This window comes from Myzus persicae, unplaced genomic scaffold, assembly GCF_001856785.1.
Source record: "Myzus persicae strain clone G006 unplaced genomic scaffold, MPER_G0061.0, whole genome shotgun sequence".
Taxonomy (NCBI): domain Eukaryota; kingdom Metazoa; phylum Arthropoda; class Insecta; order Hemiptera; family Aphididae; genus Myzus; species Myzus persicae.
In genome coordinates this window covers 1257698-1279410 of record NW_019100691.1, presented here as the reverse complement: position 1 = coordinate 1279410, position 21713 = coordinate 1257698, and the positions used below count along the sequence as shown (strand labels likewise).

Sequence of the window (21713 nt, the reverse complement as noted above, 5' to 3'; positions counted from 1 at the left end):
AAAAAATTTTTCCTCAAATATTAAATATTTTAGCGACAAGATGCATTTTTTATTCCTTATTCCAAAGCATAATACATACGAATAATTGTATTACTTTAATATACATAAAAATAGAACTATGGGCAAGAAGTTTATAAGTTATAAGTTATAAGTATTTAATGTTTAAGTGGAGTAGTACTTAAAGGCAGTTACCCAGAAAAATGTTGATGAACTTCTCCATTTGTCTAAACTTTGAATACATATAATAAATAAACTACTTATTGTAAACTTAATTTTGATAGATATAAGAACTCTGAATAATAGTTTGCCTCGGAATATAAAATTAAAATATATATTGCCATTTAAAAGAGTTAACAATTGTATTTAAGAACTATGGTAATAAAAATATTAGTATTTCCATAAATTAATTATTAAGTATTTAAAAAATAAACTGAGATGATTCCTACTAAAGTTAATTTAAATTACAGAAAATTTATACAATTTTACGAAAATCTATTACAAATTGTTTAGCCATTTGTATATACCATATAGCAATGGTTAGAGACTATTTGGTTTCTATATATTAAAATATATATATTATTATATTTAGATAATAATTCGAATTTATTAATTTTGTAATAAATTCAAGTATTATTAACTTGTGGTGATGTTTTGATGTATAAATAATTATAAATATTAATTGATTTGGAAGTACGGAGCCACTAAATATTATTTTTATAAAATTATTTTTTTTCAGAATGTTTTTTTCATTTATATTGTTAGTTACTTAAAATTCTTTTTTCTTTTAATTATAACTAAATACTAAAAAATATCACCATGTATACATAACAAGACGTTCTCAAAGCTACGTTAAATTAAATATGAACAGACGATTTAACTTGCCACAGACCACTATTTAGTCTTCATAATGAGATTTTCCAACGTTTCTGAATTTAACGAACCTATTAAAGCGAAATGTGTGTTGTTAAATTATTAAAAAGACGAAGCAAGTAGTTGACGTATTAAATTGATATAGCAGAGTTTAAAGAAATCTGGTTATTTGCTTATTAAAAGTTTCGCTATACTTATGCTTTTTTCGGTATCTTGTAAAATATAAATATAGCACTATAAGCATATTGTGTTTATTTTCACTGCACATAAAATTGCCCAATTCACCAAAAGTCTGTCACAATTTATTATGTTTTCATTTTTTTTTTTCTGTACACAAAATATAAATTAATTGTTACGTTTCGGTTTGTTTGTACGTAAATAACAGCAACAAAAGGCTGCCCAAACAATGAACACTAGTGATGAGATATAATGTTATTCGGAGTTTGAGCCACATGCTGAGATTTTACTTAGGGAATGCGCCATTATACAAACTCGATGTATAGTCAAATTTGAACGCGATGAAACGTCACAAACGAAGAAAGATTCTGAAAGGAAAGTTATTTATTACACCATAGAAATAAAATAATTTGTCAACCAAAAGTTTCATTCGCTGTATACGAAATGTATCGTAGAAAAACATATCGATTCCGAACTATTGCATATTATACATACGAGATGTTCGGAGCATTTAACGCTAAAAAGTGTTTTCAAACATATAAAGAAAAAGAATAAACATCACCGCAGTAAAAGTAATAGCTTAGTTGCTCTGCTCAGAATCTTAAATAACTCAATGTATAAAATAAGAGTAACCCTACATGGTTTTATTATATTGAAAAAAAACCTTTTTTTATGTTACTCAACTTTTTAAACTTTGGAAACAGGATGATTGCTTATTTCCATCACTGGTGAGTGTGTGTATATACTTTTACATAGGCAATGGTTTTCACGTATTGTCGTTTTGTGTATGTTTGAGAGTAACAATAACACCGTTTACAAACTAAACTAGATGGTTAGTTGGTATAGTTATTATGGTAAGTAAATATGTATAGGTACAGAATGCTTGCTAGTTCACAAGTTATTCTCGTGTTATAACGCGAGGTAATTTATTTATGTTTGGTTGGTATAAAATAAAACAAAAAACTATTTTGAATAACAACATAATAAATTATTATCATCATGCGGTGACAGATCATGCGTCACGGGTTTTCTAGGCATACCAATCTATTTTAGTTTTGAGAAACACGGCATGTGTAACTCATTACATTTCTGAATTTTCAATTAAATTTTAGTTGTGAAATAAATCACATAATCCGTAACGCGTAATATTATAACACGTTATCACACTATAATATTTATTTTGTAATGGGTATAACATTATTGTATTTTCCATAGCAATTTGATGTTATTACATTTCAACCATTTAATTGCAATAATATATTGTTTTATTTTTGTTATTTCTATAATAATAGATAAATATTATTTTATTCGATACGTTTTTCTTTTACTAACATTTTATAAATATGCATTTGATAATGTTGTAGAACAAAGTGTTTGATGTTGATCATTTTTTTTTTTTGAATATATAAATTTCAAAATAAAAACCTAGCTAGGCTTGATGATTTTTTCTGTGGAGATAACAATACATTCGATAAATGTATAGTCAATCCAGACCGAGTGGTTGTTTCATGCTTTTTGCATTGTATCGACCGTACAATTTTCTTAAACATTTCGTGTAATAATCTACGGTCCTGTGAAAAGCGGTTTATTAGACTCAAAGGGATTGGAAAATGGAGTAAAGTCTCTTAGAAAATAGTGACCACGTTTGTCTGTTCGTAAAATGTTTAACGACTACTCTTTTCTTCATCCCTTCTGTCTGTGAATTGTGTTAGAGAATGGGTTTCCACTCATTCTGTCCATTATTCATTCTTTCTCCTCCCTTAAGTATATATGTTATATGGAGACTTACAGGCTTTGACCAACAAACGAATTTAGAAAGAGAACCCAATTTCATTCTTCCAAATTCTGATAACTTACGTTGATGTTGGAGTTCTATTACCCTACAATTTTAAACGACATTAGACACATTTAGCTTTTTTTTGATTATGGTACGGTAGCCGGTAGGCGGACCTTTTACTATACAAATCACACATCAGTGAATACGAAAAAATAAATTTTTATACTTCCCATGATGACTATATTTACAACGAGATAGGAAACCACAAGGTAACTTTGTTAAAATTGCACTATGGCAAATGCTTTATATTGTAGTAAAAAACATACGCAATAGTACCTTTATTATGTTATTTTAGATGAAATTAAAATGTGTAGCTTTTGCAAATAACTTTGAAAGAACACGAATGAAGTATTTATTATAAATTATAATTATTATTATTTAAAGTTCCATAGTTTGATCAAAGTAATCTTGATACATAAAATATAATAAGGTGCATTTTAAATTAGTTTATTATCATTAAGTTATTATTTATTAAGATTGTTAATTTATAAAATATGGTGATCATTTATCTCGAATTTTCGATTGAATGATAAATAACAAAATATATTAGAAATATAACTTTAGAATTTTATATGATTTGAATTTTGAATAAAACAAACGTTTCCTATACATACGTAAATCAGTTGAATTTTTGAATAAGTTCAAATACTAAAAACACAATAATTTGAAACAGCTGATTCAAAATAACTAATGTTTATGTGAATTAAACTGTTGTTTTGTGAGATCTTAAGTGAATTCTACTGTTTCCTAAACAATATGTTCATTACAGCCATGAATGTTTTTACGGTCAGAGATAGTATATAATAAAACTAAAACACCCTTCTGGTAGCAATATTATTCAACGCTTTATTAGTCTTTGCATTATGCGAATATTATACAACAATACAAGTGTTTTATAATAAGTACACTAGTATTTGCTACTGTAATAAATTAATTAGATCAGATATAATTTAACTTCATAAATTAGGTACAATATTATTTTGAAGTTGTATTATTCAAATGATTTAATAATATTAAACGAATAAAAACTATTGAGCATTACGACTTAGATACTCTGTCCAGGTATTTGTATATAATATGTTTAAATTGTTAGCAAACAAAAGTTTTTTCAATTTATATGATAATTCGCAATAATGTATTACCTATTTGTATGTGAATAAATGTTGCTCTTGTCAACAATATTATTTAAGAATAATCCTAATCGATTCATCACCAAATAACAAGCTCGATATGAAAAAATTTGTCTAATCCGTGGCAATGTGTTGTTTATATCACCGATTTTTCATCAGCCGCCAAGTGTGTTTCCCAAAAAAAGTGATGTGGGATAAAAAATAGTACCTAATAAATAAAACAGGTCAATGACGATTCCTATTATGTATTATTTATTACTGGTGTGTAACTAAGACCAACCATGCGGGTGTGTCGATAACGATATGAGGTGACTTGTCAGTGGTGGCGTAACTAGTCTAACGGAAACAATGCTTTTTTTGTAACTAAAAATAATATCATTGTACACATAATTTTACCAACCAACATATTATTATAGATTAAAATACAGTGCTAAAAAAGTTTGTCGAACACAGTTAATTTTTACTACTTTGTATTTAATATTTTTATCATGATATAGGCAATTTAGAGGCGGATTGTGCCACCGGGAGGCCGGGAAGTTTCCCGGTGGGCCGGAGCCCGGTCATGACTATACGGGTCCATCATCATAAAACCGATTTTACAATATATTTTATACTAAATTTGTTCTTTTCATTTTTTTAAATATTTTTTATTACCTACTTGTATGACGTGTTGTGCACTTGTGCATAATATATTCTATAAAGACAACTCTAGTCAATTTCACGAACCGGTATTATCTTGGTAGCTACGTATATGATATCAAAATACAAACGGCATCAAAATTCCGATATGAGGCTCACGACCACACAGTTGTACCATAGAACAATACATTGTACATTCAACCGTGCTGCGAGTACACGATGTAGCAAAACAGCCATCGTTATGACAACATTGATAAATTATGACATTATTTTCTTTTCAATATCGACTGAAAAACTAGATTTATACATTAATATACGAAAAAGTGTAATTATTGGAATTGGTTTACGCTTTTTTTTTAAAGTGTTTTTTTTTTTGTCTGAGAAAGCAATGTAGGAGAATAAACGTAAAGGTAGAGCACAAACGATTAGGGGAAAAAATAAAAAAGTTTTACCTTCACAAGCAAAGCAATGCAGACCGGTCTCAGAACTATTTTCAATCCCACTAATTCAAAAAGTGAATAACTATAGCTGAAGGAGTAATAATTTATAATATTATGTTTTATTTTTTCGTTCAATAAGAAATAAATGAAATGCTTTCGAATGTGGAAAAAAATATATTACATGATATAGCCGACTCAGAAGAAGTTATTGATATAGTAAAAAGTAGAAGTGATTTCTTAAATAAAAAACTGTCATATTAAGTTGTGTCCTAGTATGTTCTACCTTGTTCAATTTTGTAATTTGTTTAATGTGCTGCCGTTTGAATTGAATTTTAGCTGTTTATTTTACCATGAGCTGACAGGCGTGGTGTAGCCGTAGCATCTAATATTGAAGCTGACTAAAATTTTTTTTTTTTTTGATTTCACTACATTTCCACTAAATTGTCTGCATTAATGGTGTTTTGGGCTGGTGAAACAAAATTTTCCCGGGCCAATTATAATTCAGAACTCTGTGCCACTAGATATAGCTGGAGTGAGCCGTAAGGTATTACAAATTGTAATTCAGAAAATTGTAACGTTGTAGTGAAGTGTTACTATGTGTTATGTTATAAAATAATATATTATAACATTTTCTGTCAGTATTTCATAGTTACACATAACAATATCATTTATATTTTAGGCTGTTTAATCAGGAAACACTATTTTATTTATTATTGTTTTAATAGAAAATCGAAAGAAAATTCTATCATTACTTTTGCTATTTTTTTACCAAGGAATAAATTTCATAATCCAAAATGACTGCATAGTGTAGAATTTTAATTTCTGAAATTTTAACTTTGTTTTTTTTTTACAATCATCTAACATTTTTAAAGAAAACAATAAACACATTATGTTGATGAATGTGTTTATTGCATTTTATTTTGTTGAAATCGATTTTTTGTTTAGTAAAAAATATCATCGAAAAGTATAATAGCAACTAGTATACAATAAAATAATACAAATAAACCCTCAAGGCCTTTATCAAAGCAAACACTGACCAAATTGTTCTCGGTTTTATTTATTGGTTTTTTTTCTTATAACGATACCTTACTGGTCAAGTTTTGCCGAATAGAAAATCTTAAAAAAAAACCACAGTTTCATATAGTTCTCATCTTGATCAAATTCATCTCAATTACGTGTTGAAAATTGTGCATTGAGAAACGGAAATGTCAATAACACTGTGATATTAAACTTCTTATAAGAAGAATAAATATTTGTTTGAAATCGGCACGCTATTTTTTAAAAGATTTTTTCAACCTCAGGAGATATAATGATAAAATAAAGTCTTTAGTCGTATACTTCAATTTCGTATGATTTTAATAACTTGGTTTTTTATGAAAATAGTTCTATATTAATAACGATATATTTTTATGGTCAACAGAAAACCATAATTACATTTGAAATTCTAGAGAATATTCATACAATATAATATTATGTCAACCAATAAAATTGTTCTTACTTATACAGAAAACTTTACGATAACCTATTTATTATTTCGTTTCTGGTGAATTTTACCATATTATTCTAACTATTGATTGGTATTATATTACTCTAATTATTTACGTTGCCTTATAAACAATTAAAAATTACTGTTCTGCTTCACTTACATTGCATCCTTGTGTTATGAGTATAGTACATTAATTATACCTCTACCATAATAATTATTAACGGAATCGTTTGCTGAAATACTTGACAATCTTTCTCAGCCGATATCCAAGATCATAGCAATTTCTAAACTTCAAACCAACTTTTAAAAACCATTAGCATAATTGCAAATTATAAGAAGATAATATTTGTATGTAGAAGCATAATATTTTATTGTTTATTTGTCAAAGTATTGAATTTTTACATACAAAGGCATACAAAAAAGAAAAGAAACCTAATACCCAGTTATGTATGATTTTACGATAGGTTTCTAGTGTAGGTGTATAATATTATAATGTAATTTTGTATTGACTAATATATAAAAATATATACTATGTAATACCTATATAATATATATAATATATATATATATTTATTTATTTATATTTGATCTGAATGTAGTCTTAGTTATTTGGGTTATGTATTTTTTAGTAATAGTTATTATGTTAATGATTTATAATCAATCATTCAAGATATTATTATTATTTTTTTGTATCAGATAACGAGTACAAAATGTAATGCATTGTAAATGAGAGGGTTCTGATTGAGTCAATGACCCATTTAGGAAAAAAATACTCTCTTTCAGAAAATATGCTAGACAGTGTATACGTTTTAAATGTGCTGAAAACCGTATTGTTGGCGCCAATTCTACATTTTTCACATTATTTTCTCCAAGTGTTGATTATAGCAGTTTTTATTTAATAATAATATTACATTTTTTCTCAACTATATCACAAAAATAATGTGTGCAAAGTTCATTTGTCAATTAAATAAGTAGACAGCGAAAAAGTTATTAATTCTCAAATAAACGCTACTTATATCTAAAAAAAAAAGATGAATAACGATTTAATTGCATAATATAATGCTATAACATTTAAAACTAAGGTATGGTTTACAATTTACTCGAATTAGATACTTAATGAAACGTTGCTGTTCCATTAAAAAAGAATTAGTTTTTGTCTCTTATCATAATAAATTAGTATACTTTACCAGTATACAAGTAATATAATAATTAATATATACGCATATATTATGTGATTGGTGGTTATCAGTCATATTATAATGTATTAATGCGTAAATGCTGTATAAAGTAGAAAAACTGTTTTATACAAATGTGTTGAATTGTTAAGTATAATCGTTCATCAAATTATATTTTTGAATTCCCCAATAAATTGTGGACATGTTGGATATGTAGTCTCCATCTTGGTAAGTTATAATATTAACGCGGTAAGTGGATATTTAGCCATAAATCGCAACTGAATTGCTCTCTACTATAGACGGTTATTACTACATATCACTCCATTACTGTTTTTTCCTTCCTTCAAATTAACATTAAAGTACACGCATCATTATGTATTCAATTTATGTATTTTCATTATAAATATATTGTCAGCATGCAGAAAATATACACTAATATGCACTACATTAGAAACATTAGAAATATATAGTGTCATACTACTTTTTTAAATAAAATGACCAAGTAGTCATCATCTTATATTTGTTTTAATTTGTTTTGAATCACTAGTAAGCCTATGTAGTATATACACTATACAGGATGATTCACCAACCATGCCAACTGTCATTTTTTGTTTGGTTTAATTATATATTTTTTTAATTAAATTAAATTTTGATTTTTGAAATTCTAAGTATTCTTACTTAGTTCTAAAACCATTTATACCATTTGAAGAATGTCCTTCAAATGGTATAAGCGATTCAAACTTCTTTTTCATAAAAATGAGAACCAACCTTGTTTACCTACAACACAGTAACACACATTAATTAAAATCCATTTTTTATTTTATTGTAACATATTCAACACTTCTAAAGTTCTAACATACTTATTTCACTTGTTTTTCATAAAATTATAATATACCGAACAGTGAAAAAACGAAAACTATTAAACTCTTTAGCGAGCTGTGGTGGAATTTCAAATTAACCACTATATATTCAAGTATAGTTCCTAGTCTTGTATGAAAAATAATATTGCTGCACATTTGTGAAACGTTTATTCATATAATAATAATATGTGTTATAATATATATTTTTATTTAAGGAAAAGTTAATTTTTGGAATATGCACTAATTTAATGTATTATAATTGTGTAATATACATTCGTATAAGTGTCTCATAAATGTATATTGTCAGAATTTGTATTCAAGTGGTGAAAGCTAACCACGTTTAATGAAGAATCCAAAATTGCTTTTGTTCGAGAAAAACCAAATATTTTTGTTGTGTCGTGGAAATGTCGGTTTGGTTTCCTGCGGTTCCCAAAGCAGTTATTATAATATTGTGATCCCTGACGAGATACCAGTAATTTTGGTGATCATTTTCAAATCAAAGGCATCTCGTATGATTTGTCTCCTAATCGTGCTTTCTGTCATTTCGACTCGAGTAATGACTAATAACTAATGGCTAATAATATTGGCTGAGTGTAGACAGCATTGACGAAATTAATATATTAATTATTTGAAAAATGTAACTCGTGTACTTACAAACGTTTCTTAATATTGGCGATTTCAATAGTTCTAGATTACCCATGAAAAATAGCTATTAATATTTAATGCTTAATGTTTATTAGTACTAAAAGAGTTTTATTATTTTTGTTTGTAAAAATGCATTTGCGAATGGCGTATTATAGAATTCATTTGGAAAAGGAAAACATTAAAATTTCATTGGAATAAATATGTGAGAAATACGTTTATAGTATGTACACACGACACATAACTTAATAGGTTATATATTATTGCAATCGTGTACTGCTGCTATAACAAGTTGAAGCCATAATACAATACGTTTATAATGTTGAAGAATAAATCTCCAGCGTAGAATATTATAAAATGTATATTTTGAATTAAAAATTAATTAATTTTTCTTTGGTATTCGTAAAAAAATTTAAAAATATAACGAATGCGATTGCATTTGTGAGTGCGTCCATTGAAAAATAAAAATGAAAATCCCATTGTATTTACAATCGCCGAGTGGAATATATGTTGTAATATATTATTATGCTTAAGTGTGGTATAATTTACACTGGTAAACTTGTAATAAATATATTATACCGTACCTTCACGTAATGCAAGCAATAATGTATCGTTTGAACATTGCTATTTAATTGTACGACTGTTATATAAACTATATGATACATAAATACAATTTTAGAGCTATCATAGTTGTCGTACTAGAAGCTAATAATAATAAAAAAAAAACATTATGTATTGTCGAGCATCACTGTTCCGTAGTTTTCTCGTCTGAGAAAATTAAACTATAACCGTTTATTTTATTGATTTATTCATACGTGACGAAGAAGTGAAAACAAAATGATGACCAATAATCACACCTGAAACGCAAATGGTGCACAGTATGATATACAAGCGTTCGTATATATATATATATATATTTATATGGGTACTCGGAACACATTGAGATATTTCAATATTATAATAAAGGTATATAGGTGTAGCTCGAAAGTCTGAGGGGAATGTTAATTGAAAAACTTTAATGTGCGCGTTTTCTCAAATGCGTATTACTATTATTATTATTATTTAAGCCGATCGCCTCCATACGACGACTGGCGCGTGGTAGGAGGTATATATACGTAAACCGTGTGATTTACTCTCCCCGAAACACGATAAATTATACACGCGACACTACCGTGGATACTAACATAGGTGCTGCCTATATATGCGCTATCTACGTGGCAATTTATGTCTCGTCCAACGAAATTTATGTCGAAATAACAATCGACCTATCCGCATGACGCGACACGTTCCACGATAAGGCCGAGGTAGGCATCTTCATTTTTTTCCCGGGGAGGTACAAAAAATATTTCGTAATATTTTAGTCAATACTATAAATATTATCACGATGGGCACGACGGATGTTTTCACCAAATGTGTACCTTTTCCTTTTAAACCAATACCAGTTTCCACAAAATGAGATTATAATAACCGATTCCACGTTTCCATTTTTATATAGTATTAACACGTAAAGTAACATTCAATTTTTTTCTTAATTTTACAATCATGTTAATTTTAGGTTCTACATTTTAGGATATGAAAAAAAAATTAAAGCTATACAGTTGATACCTGTTGATTTAAAATGTAATAAAATATTATACGTTTTAATGGATATATTAAAAAAATTGCAATAATTTTTATATTGTGAGAATAATTAACCAATTAAAAGAACTCCGTGCCGATACCGAAGTCAGGAGTCGAACGGATACACTGCAATATAGTCAGAAAAAATAAATAAATTCACAAATCTTTTTTAATATACCATAATAATTGCAACATTATCATTTTTCTCATTTTCAGGAACATTTAAAAAAATCTAAAATGATCATTTTCGTAAAGTTAAAAAAAGAAATTGTAATGCATATTGTATATAAATAGTATATATATATATATATATATATATATCATTAGGAAATGTGAAATCAGTTAACATATCGTGTGGTAGAAACTGATATTGGAGAATATCTCAATAATAATGTATGAAATCTAAATAATTTATTTTATTAATGAATATATCTTTGTCCCATCATTGACCATGGTTGAGGTAATATTATAGGACATAGAAGTTGTAAAAATTCCAATGTAACATTTATAATTTCGAAATAATCGAACAACAGCGTATTAATTTTATTCCTTGAAACTTCGTTTTTCTAAAAAAATTTGGTACCTTTTAAAAATGATATGTTCCTATAAAATATACAATATACATGTATAGTCTATAAAATATGTCATGTACCTAATTAAACTTTTTTTATTTTTGCTTTTTATCAATTTTTGTTTAATTAGCTATTTCAAACGATCGCTTGATGGTCGTTATAGTTGACATCTGCTGTATTTCTGTATATATATATATGCATACTGAAGTTCATATTCTATAAAGGTCACCACACCGATAAGCTTATGTTTTCACTTGGACACAATTCTCAATATTTTCTTAATACTTGGTATAAAAAAAATATGGGTTAATGTTCTTCTTGGGTCCCACACGAGTCACGAGAATGTTCAGTGGGGCCTATTATTCTATTGAAAGAAATAAAAAGAAATAATATTACATACTTGTTAATACGAAAAATAAAAAACAACATTTTAATGTTTATTGCTACAATAATCTTGCCCGTCGACGCATTAGACCTAAGGGACGGAGGATGCCTGTCTCCGTAGACACTTTCGAATTATTAAAATATATATTAACGAGGACTCAGATTTAAATTTCTATTATATGTAATTGTCCTCGTTCTATACTTTTAAGTGAAGTCTTATATTTTATAGATTATGAGTATAGCGATCGATGTATTGATTTTTCAACGATGCACCTATATTTTATTTGTGTTGTGAATGTGTACACCCATTTTGTAGTAGACTTGATTTGATTCTTAACTTTTACGGTGGTTTCTGATAGAAAAATTAAGTCTGTTTTTTTTCGTTTGAAGATAAAAAATAAAAATTCCCAGTATATTTATTGATTGTTAAAAAAAACAATGCAATTAGGAAAAAACAGGAATTAATAAGCCAAAAATCAGTTTTTGACAAAATCAATTTTCTTATTTTGTTTTAATTTGTGAAAATTGAAGTAGATATGTACACCTAATTTTTACTCACCATGCAGCAACAATAACCCGATAAAGGCTATCATATTTGCAGGTCTATATGTACCGTTTAAAATTTATACGTACATCTCAATAAATGTATTAAATTTATCAATATCTTTAATGCTTAATATAATATAATAATTATATAATAAAAATAATGTTAAACGAATTCAAGGATAATGATTGAATTATACAGTAGATAATGTTTAATTTCACTTACGTATACTAATATGTAACCTTGACTTTGATCTTCCATTAATCATTTATCAGAGTTATTTGTCAAAGTATTACGATTGTTTGTCTATAAAAGGATTTAATAGGTTTTGCAGACTTTGCATTCCGCTCACGTCCACTAGGTTTTTTTAAACATAATCTGTACATTATTTAACCAAATAATTTAAAGATTTAAAAAAAAATACTTTAACTCACTTGATTTATTACACATTTACACAAAAACCTTATACAAATGGTTTCTGACTACAATGGTTAGGTATTGATATAGGGAGTATTTGCAAATGTTATATTATTAAAATTGTAATTAAAAATTATAATATTTGAATGAAAAAAATTTATTCATAAAAATTTACCAATTTATAACCAGGGGAGCTATTTTAATTTAATATTATAAACTAGAGATATCATCTTTTTAGATGTGCTCAATGTGCTGCACGCTAGACCTCGTAAGTAAAAATGCAGGGCCGTCAATCCAATTTTTTAATTATTATTAGAGCCCACAAAATAAATTGGCCAATGTATTAACTGCGATAATGCGTTTTCTCAACGTAAAAAATAATAAGGCCCAGGCAAAATGATAGGCACTACCTGAAACCTTTCTATAACGGACACTTTTAAATGTCCCTTAAAGACAGGTTTAACTGTATTATATAGAGAATGATTCACCAATCATGCTCACCCAATATTTTTCCTTAGTAGGTAATAAATTTAGTTCAGTTTTGATTTTTGGAATTTTTAAATACACTCAAACAACGTATTTTAAAATTCTTTATTTGTTTCTACTACTTACGGACTGTCCTGTGGTGGGTGATACAACCATCTGTTTTTCAAATTAGAGCCCCCTTTTTAGTATAGATTATTTAGTAGATAGTTTTTTTTTTGAAAATTCAGATGTACCTAATGCAAATTCGAGTGAGTAATTTCTTAGTTACTTAAATGCTTGTACTAAGGATAATAGTCCTTAAAATGGTTTTATTAAAATATAAAACCTATGTAAAATATCATCTAGTATTTATTATGCTTTTGACATTTTTATAAATTATAATAGATTGATATTAGTTACTAAAAATGGGTGTTGTCAGTTGAAAAACTGGAGTTTGTATCTCCACAAGGTACTCCTCAAACAGTACAAAAAAATTCAATAATTTAAAAATATGATCTTCAAGCTTAGGTATTTCAAAATTCCAAAAATCAGAATTTGAATAACTGTATTTATTGATGAAAAAAGGGGGTGATCATGCTTAGTGAATCACCCTGTATAGCATGTAGTTAAAATTCATAACACGAGAAACGATTAAAAAATATTGGAAGTGGTCAAAAAAGGTATACATATACGAGTAGTATAGGTACACATGAGTGACTTGCTATGTTTGTCCTCTTAAATTTTCTCCAACCCACTATACAAGATTTGCCACTCCAAAGCCACCTCCTGTCAAAGCTTTAAAAAGTGCATAAAACTACTGTATGAATGCTTAATGGAAATTAATAATTCAACTGTTAAAAAATTTAAATGAAGCTAACTCTGTAAATTGCAGGCTTACTCTGCAAGAAATGAAAGAACAAACATTTTAATTTTAAGTATCTGTAACCGATAAATATATACTTACAATTTAATTTTCTTTACTTATTGAGGTAACAGCTGAATCCTTCCTATGCCCTATACTATCATAAATAATTGTCGGTTTTAAAGTACTATTATAATTGAGTTCAGAGTTTTAAATTTACTTGCAGGTAATAAAAAAACGAATTCAGTGCCGAATAATTACATAATTTTATTGCGAGCACTTGTGCCTATAGTGTAGCTTGAATTTGAGTGACTTGAGTTACTATATTTTAATGCTAAGTTCAACGCAATGTTATTTTTTTTCATCCAAAATCGATTTGATAAACAAATGTTTGTGTAGTTAATAAAAAGATATTTACACTACCTGATTTTTTCTAAAAACGTTCATGAAGCTTTTGCTGACTTAATGTCAATTTTTCCCAAAGAGAACGAAAACGGAAATAAGGTTATCGAGACATATTATTACTGAGTCGTAACTTAACTGATATTTACTACCTACTTACTATAGTTAAGTCCACGAAAATCGAACGACTGTCTCTTTAAAATGAAAACAAGCACATTTTTTCTTCTTATGGATGTCACGGTTGGAATATAGCTAAACATATTTAAAGTTTTCGACTACAAATGTATTTTACTTATTTTATTTTCATAAAAATGTTGATGCAGAAAATATATTGAATGTGAGGTCATCAAAACTTTAAGGGATTATTTAAAAAAAAACATTGTCATAATAATTAAAAAGACAGGTTATCATAAAATAGGTACTTAAAATTAAAATAAAAAAAAAGTTTTTTTTTTTTAAATCATTTTTTGTGTTAAATAGTTTTCACTCTGAAAGTTCTCATCAAAAAACATTATCATCTATATAGATGGTGATTTTTTAAGAATGTTTATCCTGTTTTATGATTAAATTATACATATATTAAGATTTAGGTTTTTGAAATTCTTAAATACACTTGAAGACCATTTTTTCAAATGTTTGAAATTTTCTATACCACTTCAGGATCATCTTGTGCCAATAAAATCTTCAGTTTTTCTAATAGGAACCTCCTCTTTCATTTTTAATCACTAAGCGGATATTTTTTTTTGAGAATTTTGATGATGTGTCCAAATCAAAATTCAAGCTACATAGTAGTTTGTGAGTTACGCAACTTTGTGTTTTAAGGATATTATGTCTATGGTAACGAGTTTAGTAAATAGGAGGCTTAGACGATTTGAAAATTTTTGCAATTACTATTAATTAATCAATATAAATAATTTGTAATAATCATCTAAGTATAATAAATACTACGTTTAACATTATATATAGTTTGTATTCTTATAAAACCATTCTTAAGGATTATTATCCATTTGAATAGCTCAGAATCTACTCATTAGAATTTTGCTTTAGATACCTCAAAAAAATCATTAACTGAATAATTTTCAGTAAAAAAGGGGAGTTTTCGTTTGAAAAATAGAAATTTGTATTACCGCAGGGGACTCCTTAAATAGTGCAAAAAATATCAGATATTTGAAAATATGTACTTTAAGTCTACATGAAAATTCTAAAAATCAGAATTTGAATAAATGTACTATTAAAGTGAACAAATTTGGGTGAGCATTCTTAAAAACTCACCCTTTATACTATTTATATTATACCATTACTATCAGTCATCATTATTATTATCATCAACATCATGAAATTGTTCATCGTTCAACAGGTGTTTGGGCGGCGTCCACTACGAACTCGCGGCGGCGTCATGGCGGACACGGTTTGAGCAGTTGCGGATGCGGCGCGTACACAGCCGCGGCCGATGTGGATCCCGATGATGGCTGCGGCCGCACAACACGACAGGGTCGTACTGTCACCGCGCCGGTTGCAGCAGCATCAACAGCAGCAGCACACTCCTTCGCCGGATCGCGATCGACATGGCCAGCGCACTTATCTGCACATGGTGCCCATGTTGCCTCCTCCTGCCGTTCCTGCGGTGAGTCCTGTCGCATGTACAGTCACATAATATGGGGTGTCGCAGCAGACGCGCACATTTCAAAAACGCAATAACTCGGCAAAAAACTATCGAAATTTCGACGAAAAAAAATGTGTTCTAACCGTAGACATTTCCGATTTAATGGTGAAAAATTGTGTCTAGTAAATGACCACCTAATGCGATCGTTCAAGTCGGTGACCTCTGCCGATTCTGCCGATTCCGCCGATTACTCCTTCTGATTTTTTCCTTAAATTAGTAGTGTATCTCTTGCGGATTATTTGCATACACTAATGACTTCACGTATCCCCACAAATACCTGGAAGGCCAATTCTGATCACCTTGGTTCGATATCAGGTTATCAGGGAATTTTTCAACGCCATTGTCTCATTTGAAGTGTGGCAGGTAGCCCAATCTTGCGGAAATCATCACTCATCAAGTAAGATAAACATTGGAACCGTGCAGCTGCTAACCCTGCAGAAACGAAATTACGAAGTTTTTAAAATGTGATCTTCTGCTGGGACACCCTATATAACGTCTAAATAGGAATATTTTATAACTCGGTAAGATCGTCATGATAAACGGATAATGATATTTTTGTGACTATCTGAATGTCCATAAAGTTATTTTTACTGATATAGTTACACAAATATTATTCACTTCGCTTTGATTTTTTTGGCTTTTGGTCATTATTATAACTACCGAACTTTAATAAATGCATTATAATGTTATGGGTAGTAGTAAGTTCCACTCGAAAGTAGTAGTTAACAATTATATACGTCGATTCTTACGGTTGAGAATTATGATTCAGACGTGTATTAGTTCTTATACGGTGGAACAATTATACATGTGTAAGTTTCTATAGGTACAATAAAAAAATATGATATTTTGTAATTATTGTTTTAAGGCATATATACAATATTCTAACCTATGAAATATAGTTATAGATTTTGATTTTTACATTTATTAAATAATTAAATAGTTTTCACAAGTATAATACATTTTTACGTTGTGAAAAATGTAAAATTGTATACGATATTTGTCTGTACTTAATTATAATAATTTTTTATATTAATAAGCAAATATTTGAATTAAAAATTGTTCAAGACAGTTGTATGAGCTTGTATCATTAATGCCATAACATCTGTGTAGAAATAATGTATTATATTGTTTTAAATCATGTGGGAATCATCATAACTATATATACTCGTATTTATAACTTCTAGTTCTCGTGTTGTAACTCACAGTCTCTCAGTAATATAGCTAATATAGGTCATGTACTCGTGTACCTGCTGTTGTGTTATTGAAAAGGAAAATCAATAAAAAAGTTTACCGACACTTATTTATATACCGAGTACTGATAGCAGTCCGTATAGATCACCTCAATGTCTACGGTCGGTTCAATATTGTGGTATTCGTCGTAAAGTCTGAAGGCGGGCGAGAAAAACAATTGTATGCTATGCCACGTACCACTCTTGAACTATAGGTACCTACCTCCGCAATTATTGAACAATGCTTATTTAAAAAAAAATGTTTGAAACGATTAAAAAAATATATGCTATAAAAATACCGTATTTATGAATACGGGAAACCGACAATAATAATATCAAATTAAAATATTATTATGACTGTCCATTCCTGCAACCTACAAGTCTGATATTTAGGTTAATATTGTTTGTCAAACTGAGTATAATATTGGCCGTTGTGAAGTATGAACAATGTATCTAGGTGTACCTATACGGTTCCAGCAAAATCTGCTGTCATATTATTATTATTATTATTATTATTAATACCGCTATCCACTCTTACCGTCACATGACAATGGAAAAATTGAAATATATAAATTACATTCTCGCGATATCAAGGGTATAAACACTTACAGCAATTCCATTACAATATTATTACCATAAGCATTTTTTCCCCGTGATTAGGTACCTATTTTAAAATTGTACGATGTTCGAAACCTTTCCATATTATTATATTATAAAAACTATTCAAATATATAACAACAAAAATGCGTCTGTGACGTTAAAGATTATGTGGTTATAGTGGCGGGTCCGATGTTATTCTTATATCATAATATGTGTATTATGTGTATTATGTGCATTATGTATATAGTGTGTGTGTGTGTGTGTGTGTGTGTGTGTGTGTGTGTGTGGTGTGTTTGTAAACGGAATATCATCAATCGATATCAAACGAAAGAATCGATTGAAGTTGCGTCAGTTAAAATGTCCATAACGATTTGAAATATTCTTTTCTTAATATTTTATTAGTGCACGGTAGTTTTTAGATGGATATGTAATTTGAATTAAAATACTTCAAGTACTGAAAATTGAATACTTAATAAACTACAAATGGCAAGAACTTGAAGCATTATACTATTATTGGTATCTACCTAATTATACATTTAACATTTAAATGAATGGTATGAATCAAGTATTGTATTAACATATTTATTTCGTTCAATTTTATTTGACCACATTTAGTCTGTTCGTACATTTCCACCATGTAGGTACCTGGTATTTACATGTTAAGACAACTATTAATCAGTGCTCCTGCACAATGAAATAATTAATATGACCTACCCAATCAATAACTATATAATATATATATTAAGTAATTAATCGAATGATATTCTTTGATTTAAAATATGCATATAATTATACTATTGTACAATTATATATACATTGCACAACCTATACTTTACAGTGTCAATTTATAAAAAAAAATCATGAATACAATTCTAAGGAAAATGTGAATTTGATTTTTGTGCACCACGAATACAGTTGAAGTCATAACATATTTTCCATAACTTTTATTCCAACAATTTTTCTTCATATTATACGAGATGATTTAAACTGAAATAAATACTTTCAAATTTCAATAACATAATTAACTAACTATACTACTTATATATTGTATAATATTGCAAATAGTTAGAAAATTGTACACAAATTTAGTATACCAATGCCATTTATACTTCTATAAATATATAATAAATGTAAAACACAATATATAAACATAACTATATATCCGTAGATAAGTAATTATACAATTAATATTCGATATCAGGCATGAAATTTACAATCGAAGTTGAATTACTAAAATATAATGCTGTGCAGAGTTGTTCCGCACATTCCGTACGTTGCACTAAATTCTAACTTATTGTTATTTTTGTTATTTTTTTTATATTTATGAAATAATGAAAAAGAAAATTAGTGTTATTTATCATAAAATATTTGTGTGTTAATAAATAGACCTAAGGTAAAAAATAAAAATTGAAATAAAAAATAATAATACTAAGTTAATTTTTTTTCACTTTGTTTAAATCATGTTTACACACAGTAAAACAAACATAAGTCAAGTAAGCATACTTGCATTTTGAATATGAATAATTTTACATAATTTGAAGACTATAAATGGAACTAGCTGAGCACTCACAAATAATTGTGTGATGGAAGCACATGCACATATAATTTTTTAAGTGCATTCACTGTTATTGATAGAATAAAATTTAAATAATGAATGACTTGTTTTATTTATTTTCTTCGTAAATAGCTAGTAAATGCTTTGAACTTATAACTCTAATATAATTTATTTTAAATTCTAGAACAGAGGTTCCTAAACTGTGGGTCGCGACCCAAAAGTAGGTCACGATTATACTTTTGGTGGATCGCGCTATTTTTTTAAATAATACAAAAATATAATCATCTATTACTTTTCGTTGATGTTCAAAGTTCAAAATTCAGTTTTATCGTCAATCCTTATCTGTGAGTGTGACAATTACGAGTTTACCAGGGGCCGTGTCAAATACTATTTATTATACTTATTATAATTTTTTTTCGTAATTACATAAAATTTAATAAAATAGTTTAATTTTCTGTTGTATGGTAAAAAAAAAAAAAAGGTCATTCATTGATATTGTGGGTCACCATATTTTAAAAAATTTTCAAAATGGGTCGTACAATAAAAAGTTTGGGAACCTCTGTTCTAGAAGAAACAAGTAATATAAAATTAGTATTACAGCAATCAGTATTGATCATGTTTATATACTAGTCATAATAAGTTATAACCACGTGCAGTTCACAATACGCATTATTTATTGTATTATTAATTATTTTTATCGAAGCAGAACTGATTTTGAGCACCACTTTGATTACTGGCAGAGGTAAACAAATAAAATAAAATAAAATTGAACATTTCTAAAGAATAAACAGTCAATATAAATTATCTATTCACACAGTTTTGGTTGAAAATGAGCGAAGCGTATTCAGCATAATACGCAACACAATATATTTATGAATAATGTACTGTGGGTACCTACCATATTATTATCTACGTGTACGTCCATAAATGAAATACAATTTTGAATTTTACCCTAGTACAATATTGTTAAGGAAGGTGGTATTTTGGCCGAAATATTTTGTTAAAATTGAATGACATTTTGAGAGTTCATCGGCCCAAAAGATGATTTACTATATTATTGAACGGCCTATATATTATATAAGTGACAATCGCCACGTCAGTCTATTGCCTTGGTGGGTTTATTATGATATATTGTTTCAATAAACCTCTCTGCTGGAAAATTTGATGTAAAAAGAAAAGAAAATAAAAAAATAAAAATTGATGTAAGTAATTTAGATTAATCAACTACTGCGTATTATGTATACTTACGATACATTTCCCACATTAGTGTATGAAAACTTTCTTTTACTTTTTAAAACCATTAAAAGTTGGCAGTCGTCCCCTTTGTTAACTATTTCATTGTAAAATGCCCATCCTTAACGCACAATATTATATAATATAGACGGTGGAATTTTATAGAGATCGACGAAAACATATATATAGAGAAATTCATCGTTACATAATATTCGATGGTAGTGTGAGATTATGGATTGAATAGAATCTTTTGTGCGTGCAACAATGAAATCCCGGCCTGTTCGTGAACGGACACTCGTGTTTCTGCCACGCACACATACACACACACATATATAAATATATATATACACAATAATGTGTTTGTGTGTGTTCGAGCGAGGGGTTAAGCAAAGGATGATTAAACGTGTGATAGCTAATATAATCCTTTTTGGTAAATTAGTTTTGTACCTTGTTATTGATTCAATGATTCAAGAGGTTTCCAGTCAATTACTGCGTGGTTTTTCACCAGTCCTTTTCATAATACCTTACTCACTGGAGTAATTATTATAACTTGGAGGGTGTCCAGGGATTAAGGGTTTTCTTTCACGACCGTGATTTATGAGGCTCAGTTAGGCCATACACGCTTCTTGACCAATAAATAACGCCTCTCGAATATTATTCAAAATATCAATAATTCAGAGATATTAATAAACATAAACACTAAGCGTCTCAATAATATCTTTTTGGGGGACGAGGTGACCGAGTGGTCTGACTCTTCCGCTGCGACGCAGCCGGTCGCGGTTCGATCCTCGGCCACCGGGCGGCATTTTTCTCCGGACAAGTCGCGGTGACCGGAGAGCAAGTGCTGCCATCCCCCACCCCCGGGGCATGGCAGAAACCTACGGGTGCCCCATTCGAAATTCTGCCAAAAC

At 28.6% G+C, this 21713-nt stretch overlaps 1 protein-coding gene across 3 annotated transcripts in view; it reads left to right on the top strand.

Moving 5' to 3' along the window:
* The window catches only part of LOC111041267 (cyclic nucleotide-gated cation channel subunit A), a 182039-nt gene that overhangs the window by 36424 nt on the left and 123902 nt on the right, over positions 1 to 21713 (top strand). For all 3 annotated transcript variants that reach the window (XM_022325513.1, XM_022325506.1, XM_022325515.1), the window contains exon 2: positions 15880 to 16146. In XM_022325513.1, the coding sequence (XP_022181205.1) occupies positions 15973 to 16146 (174 nt within the window). In that variant the 5' untranslated portion in view covers positions 15880 to 15972. The remainder of the gene's footprint in view (positions 1 to 15879; positions 16147 to 21713) is intronic.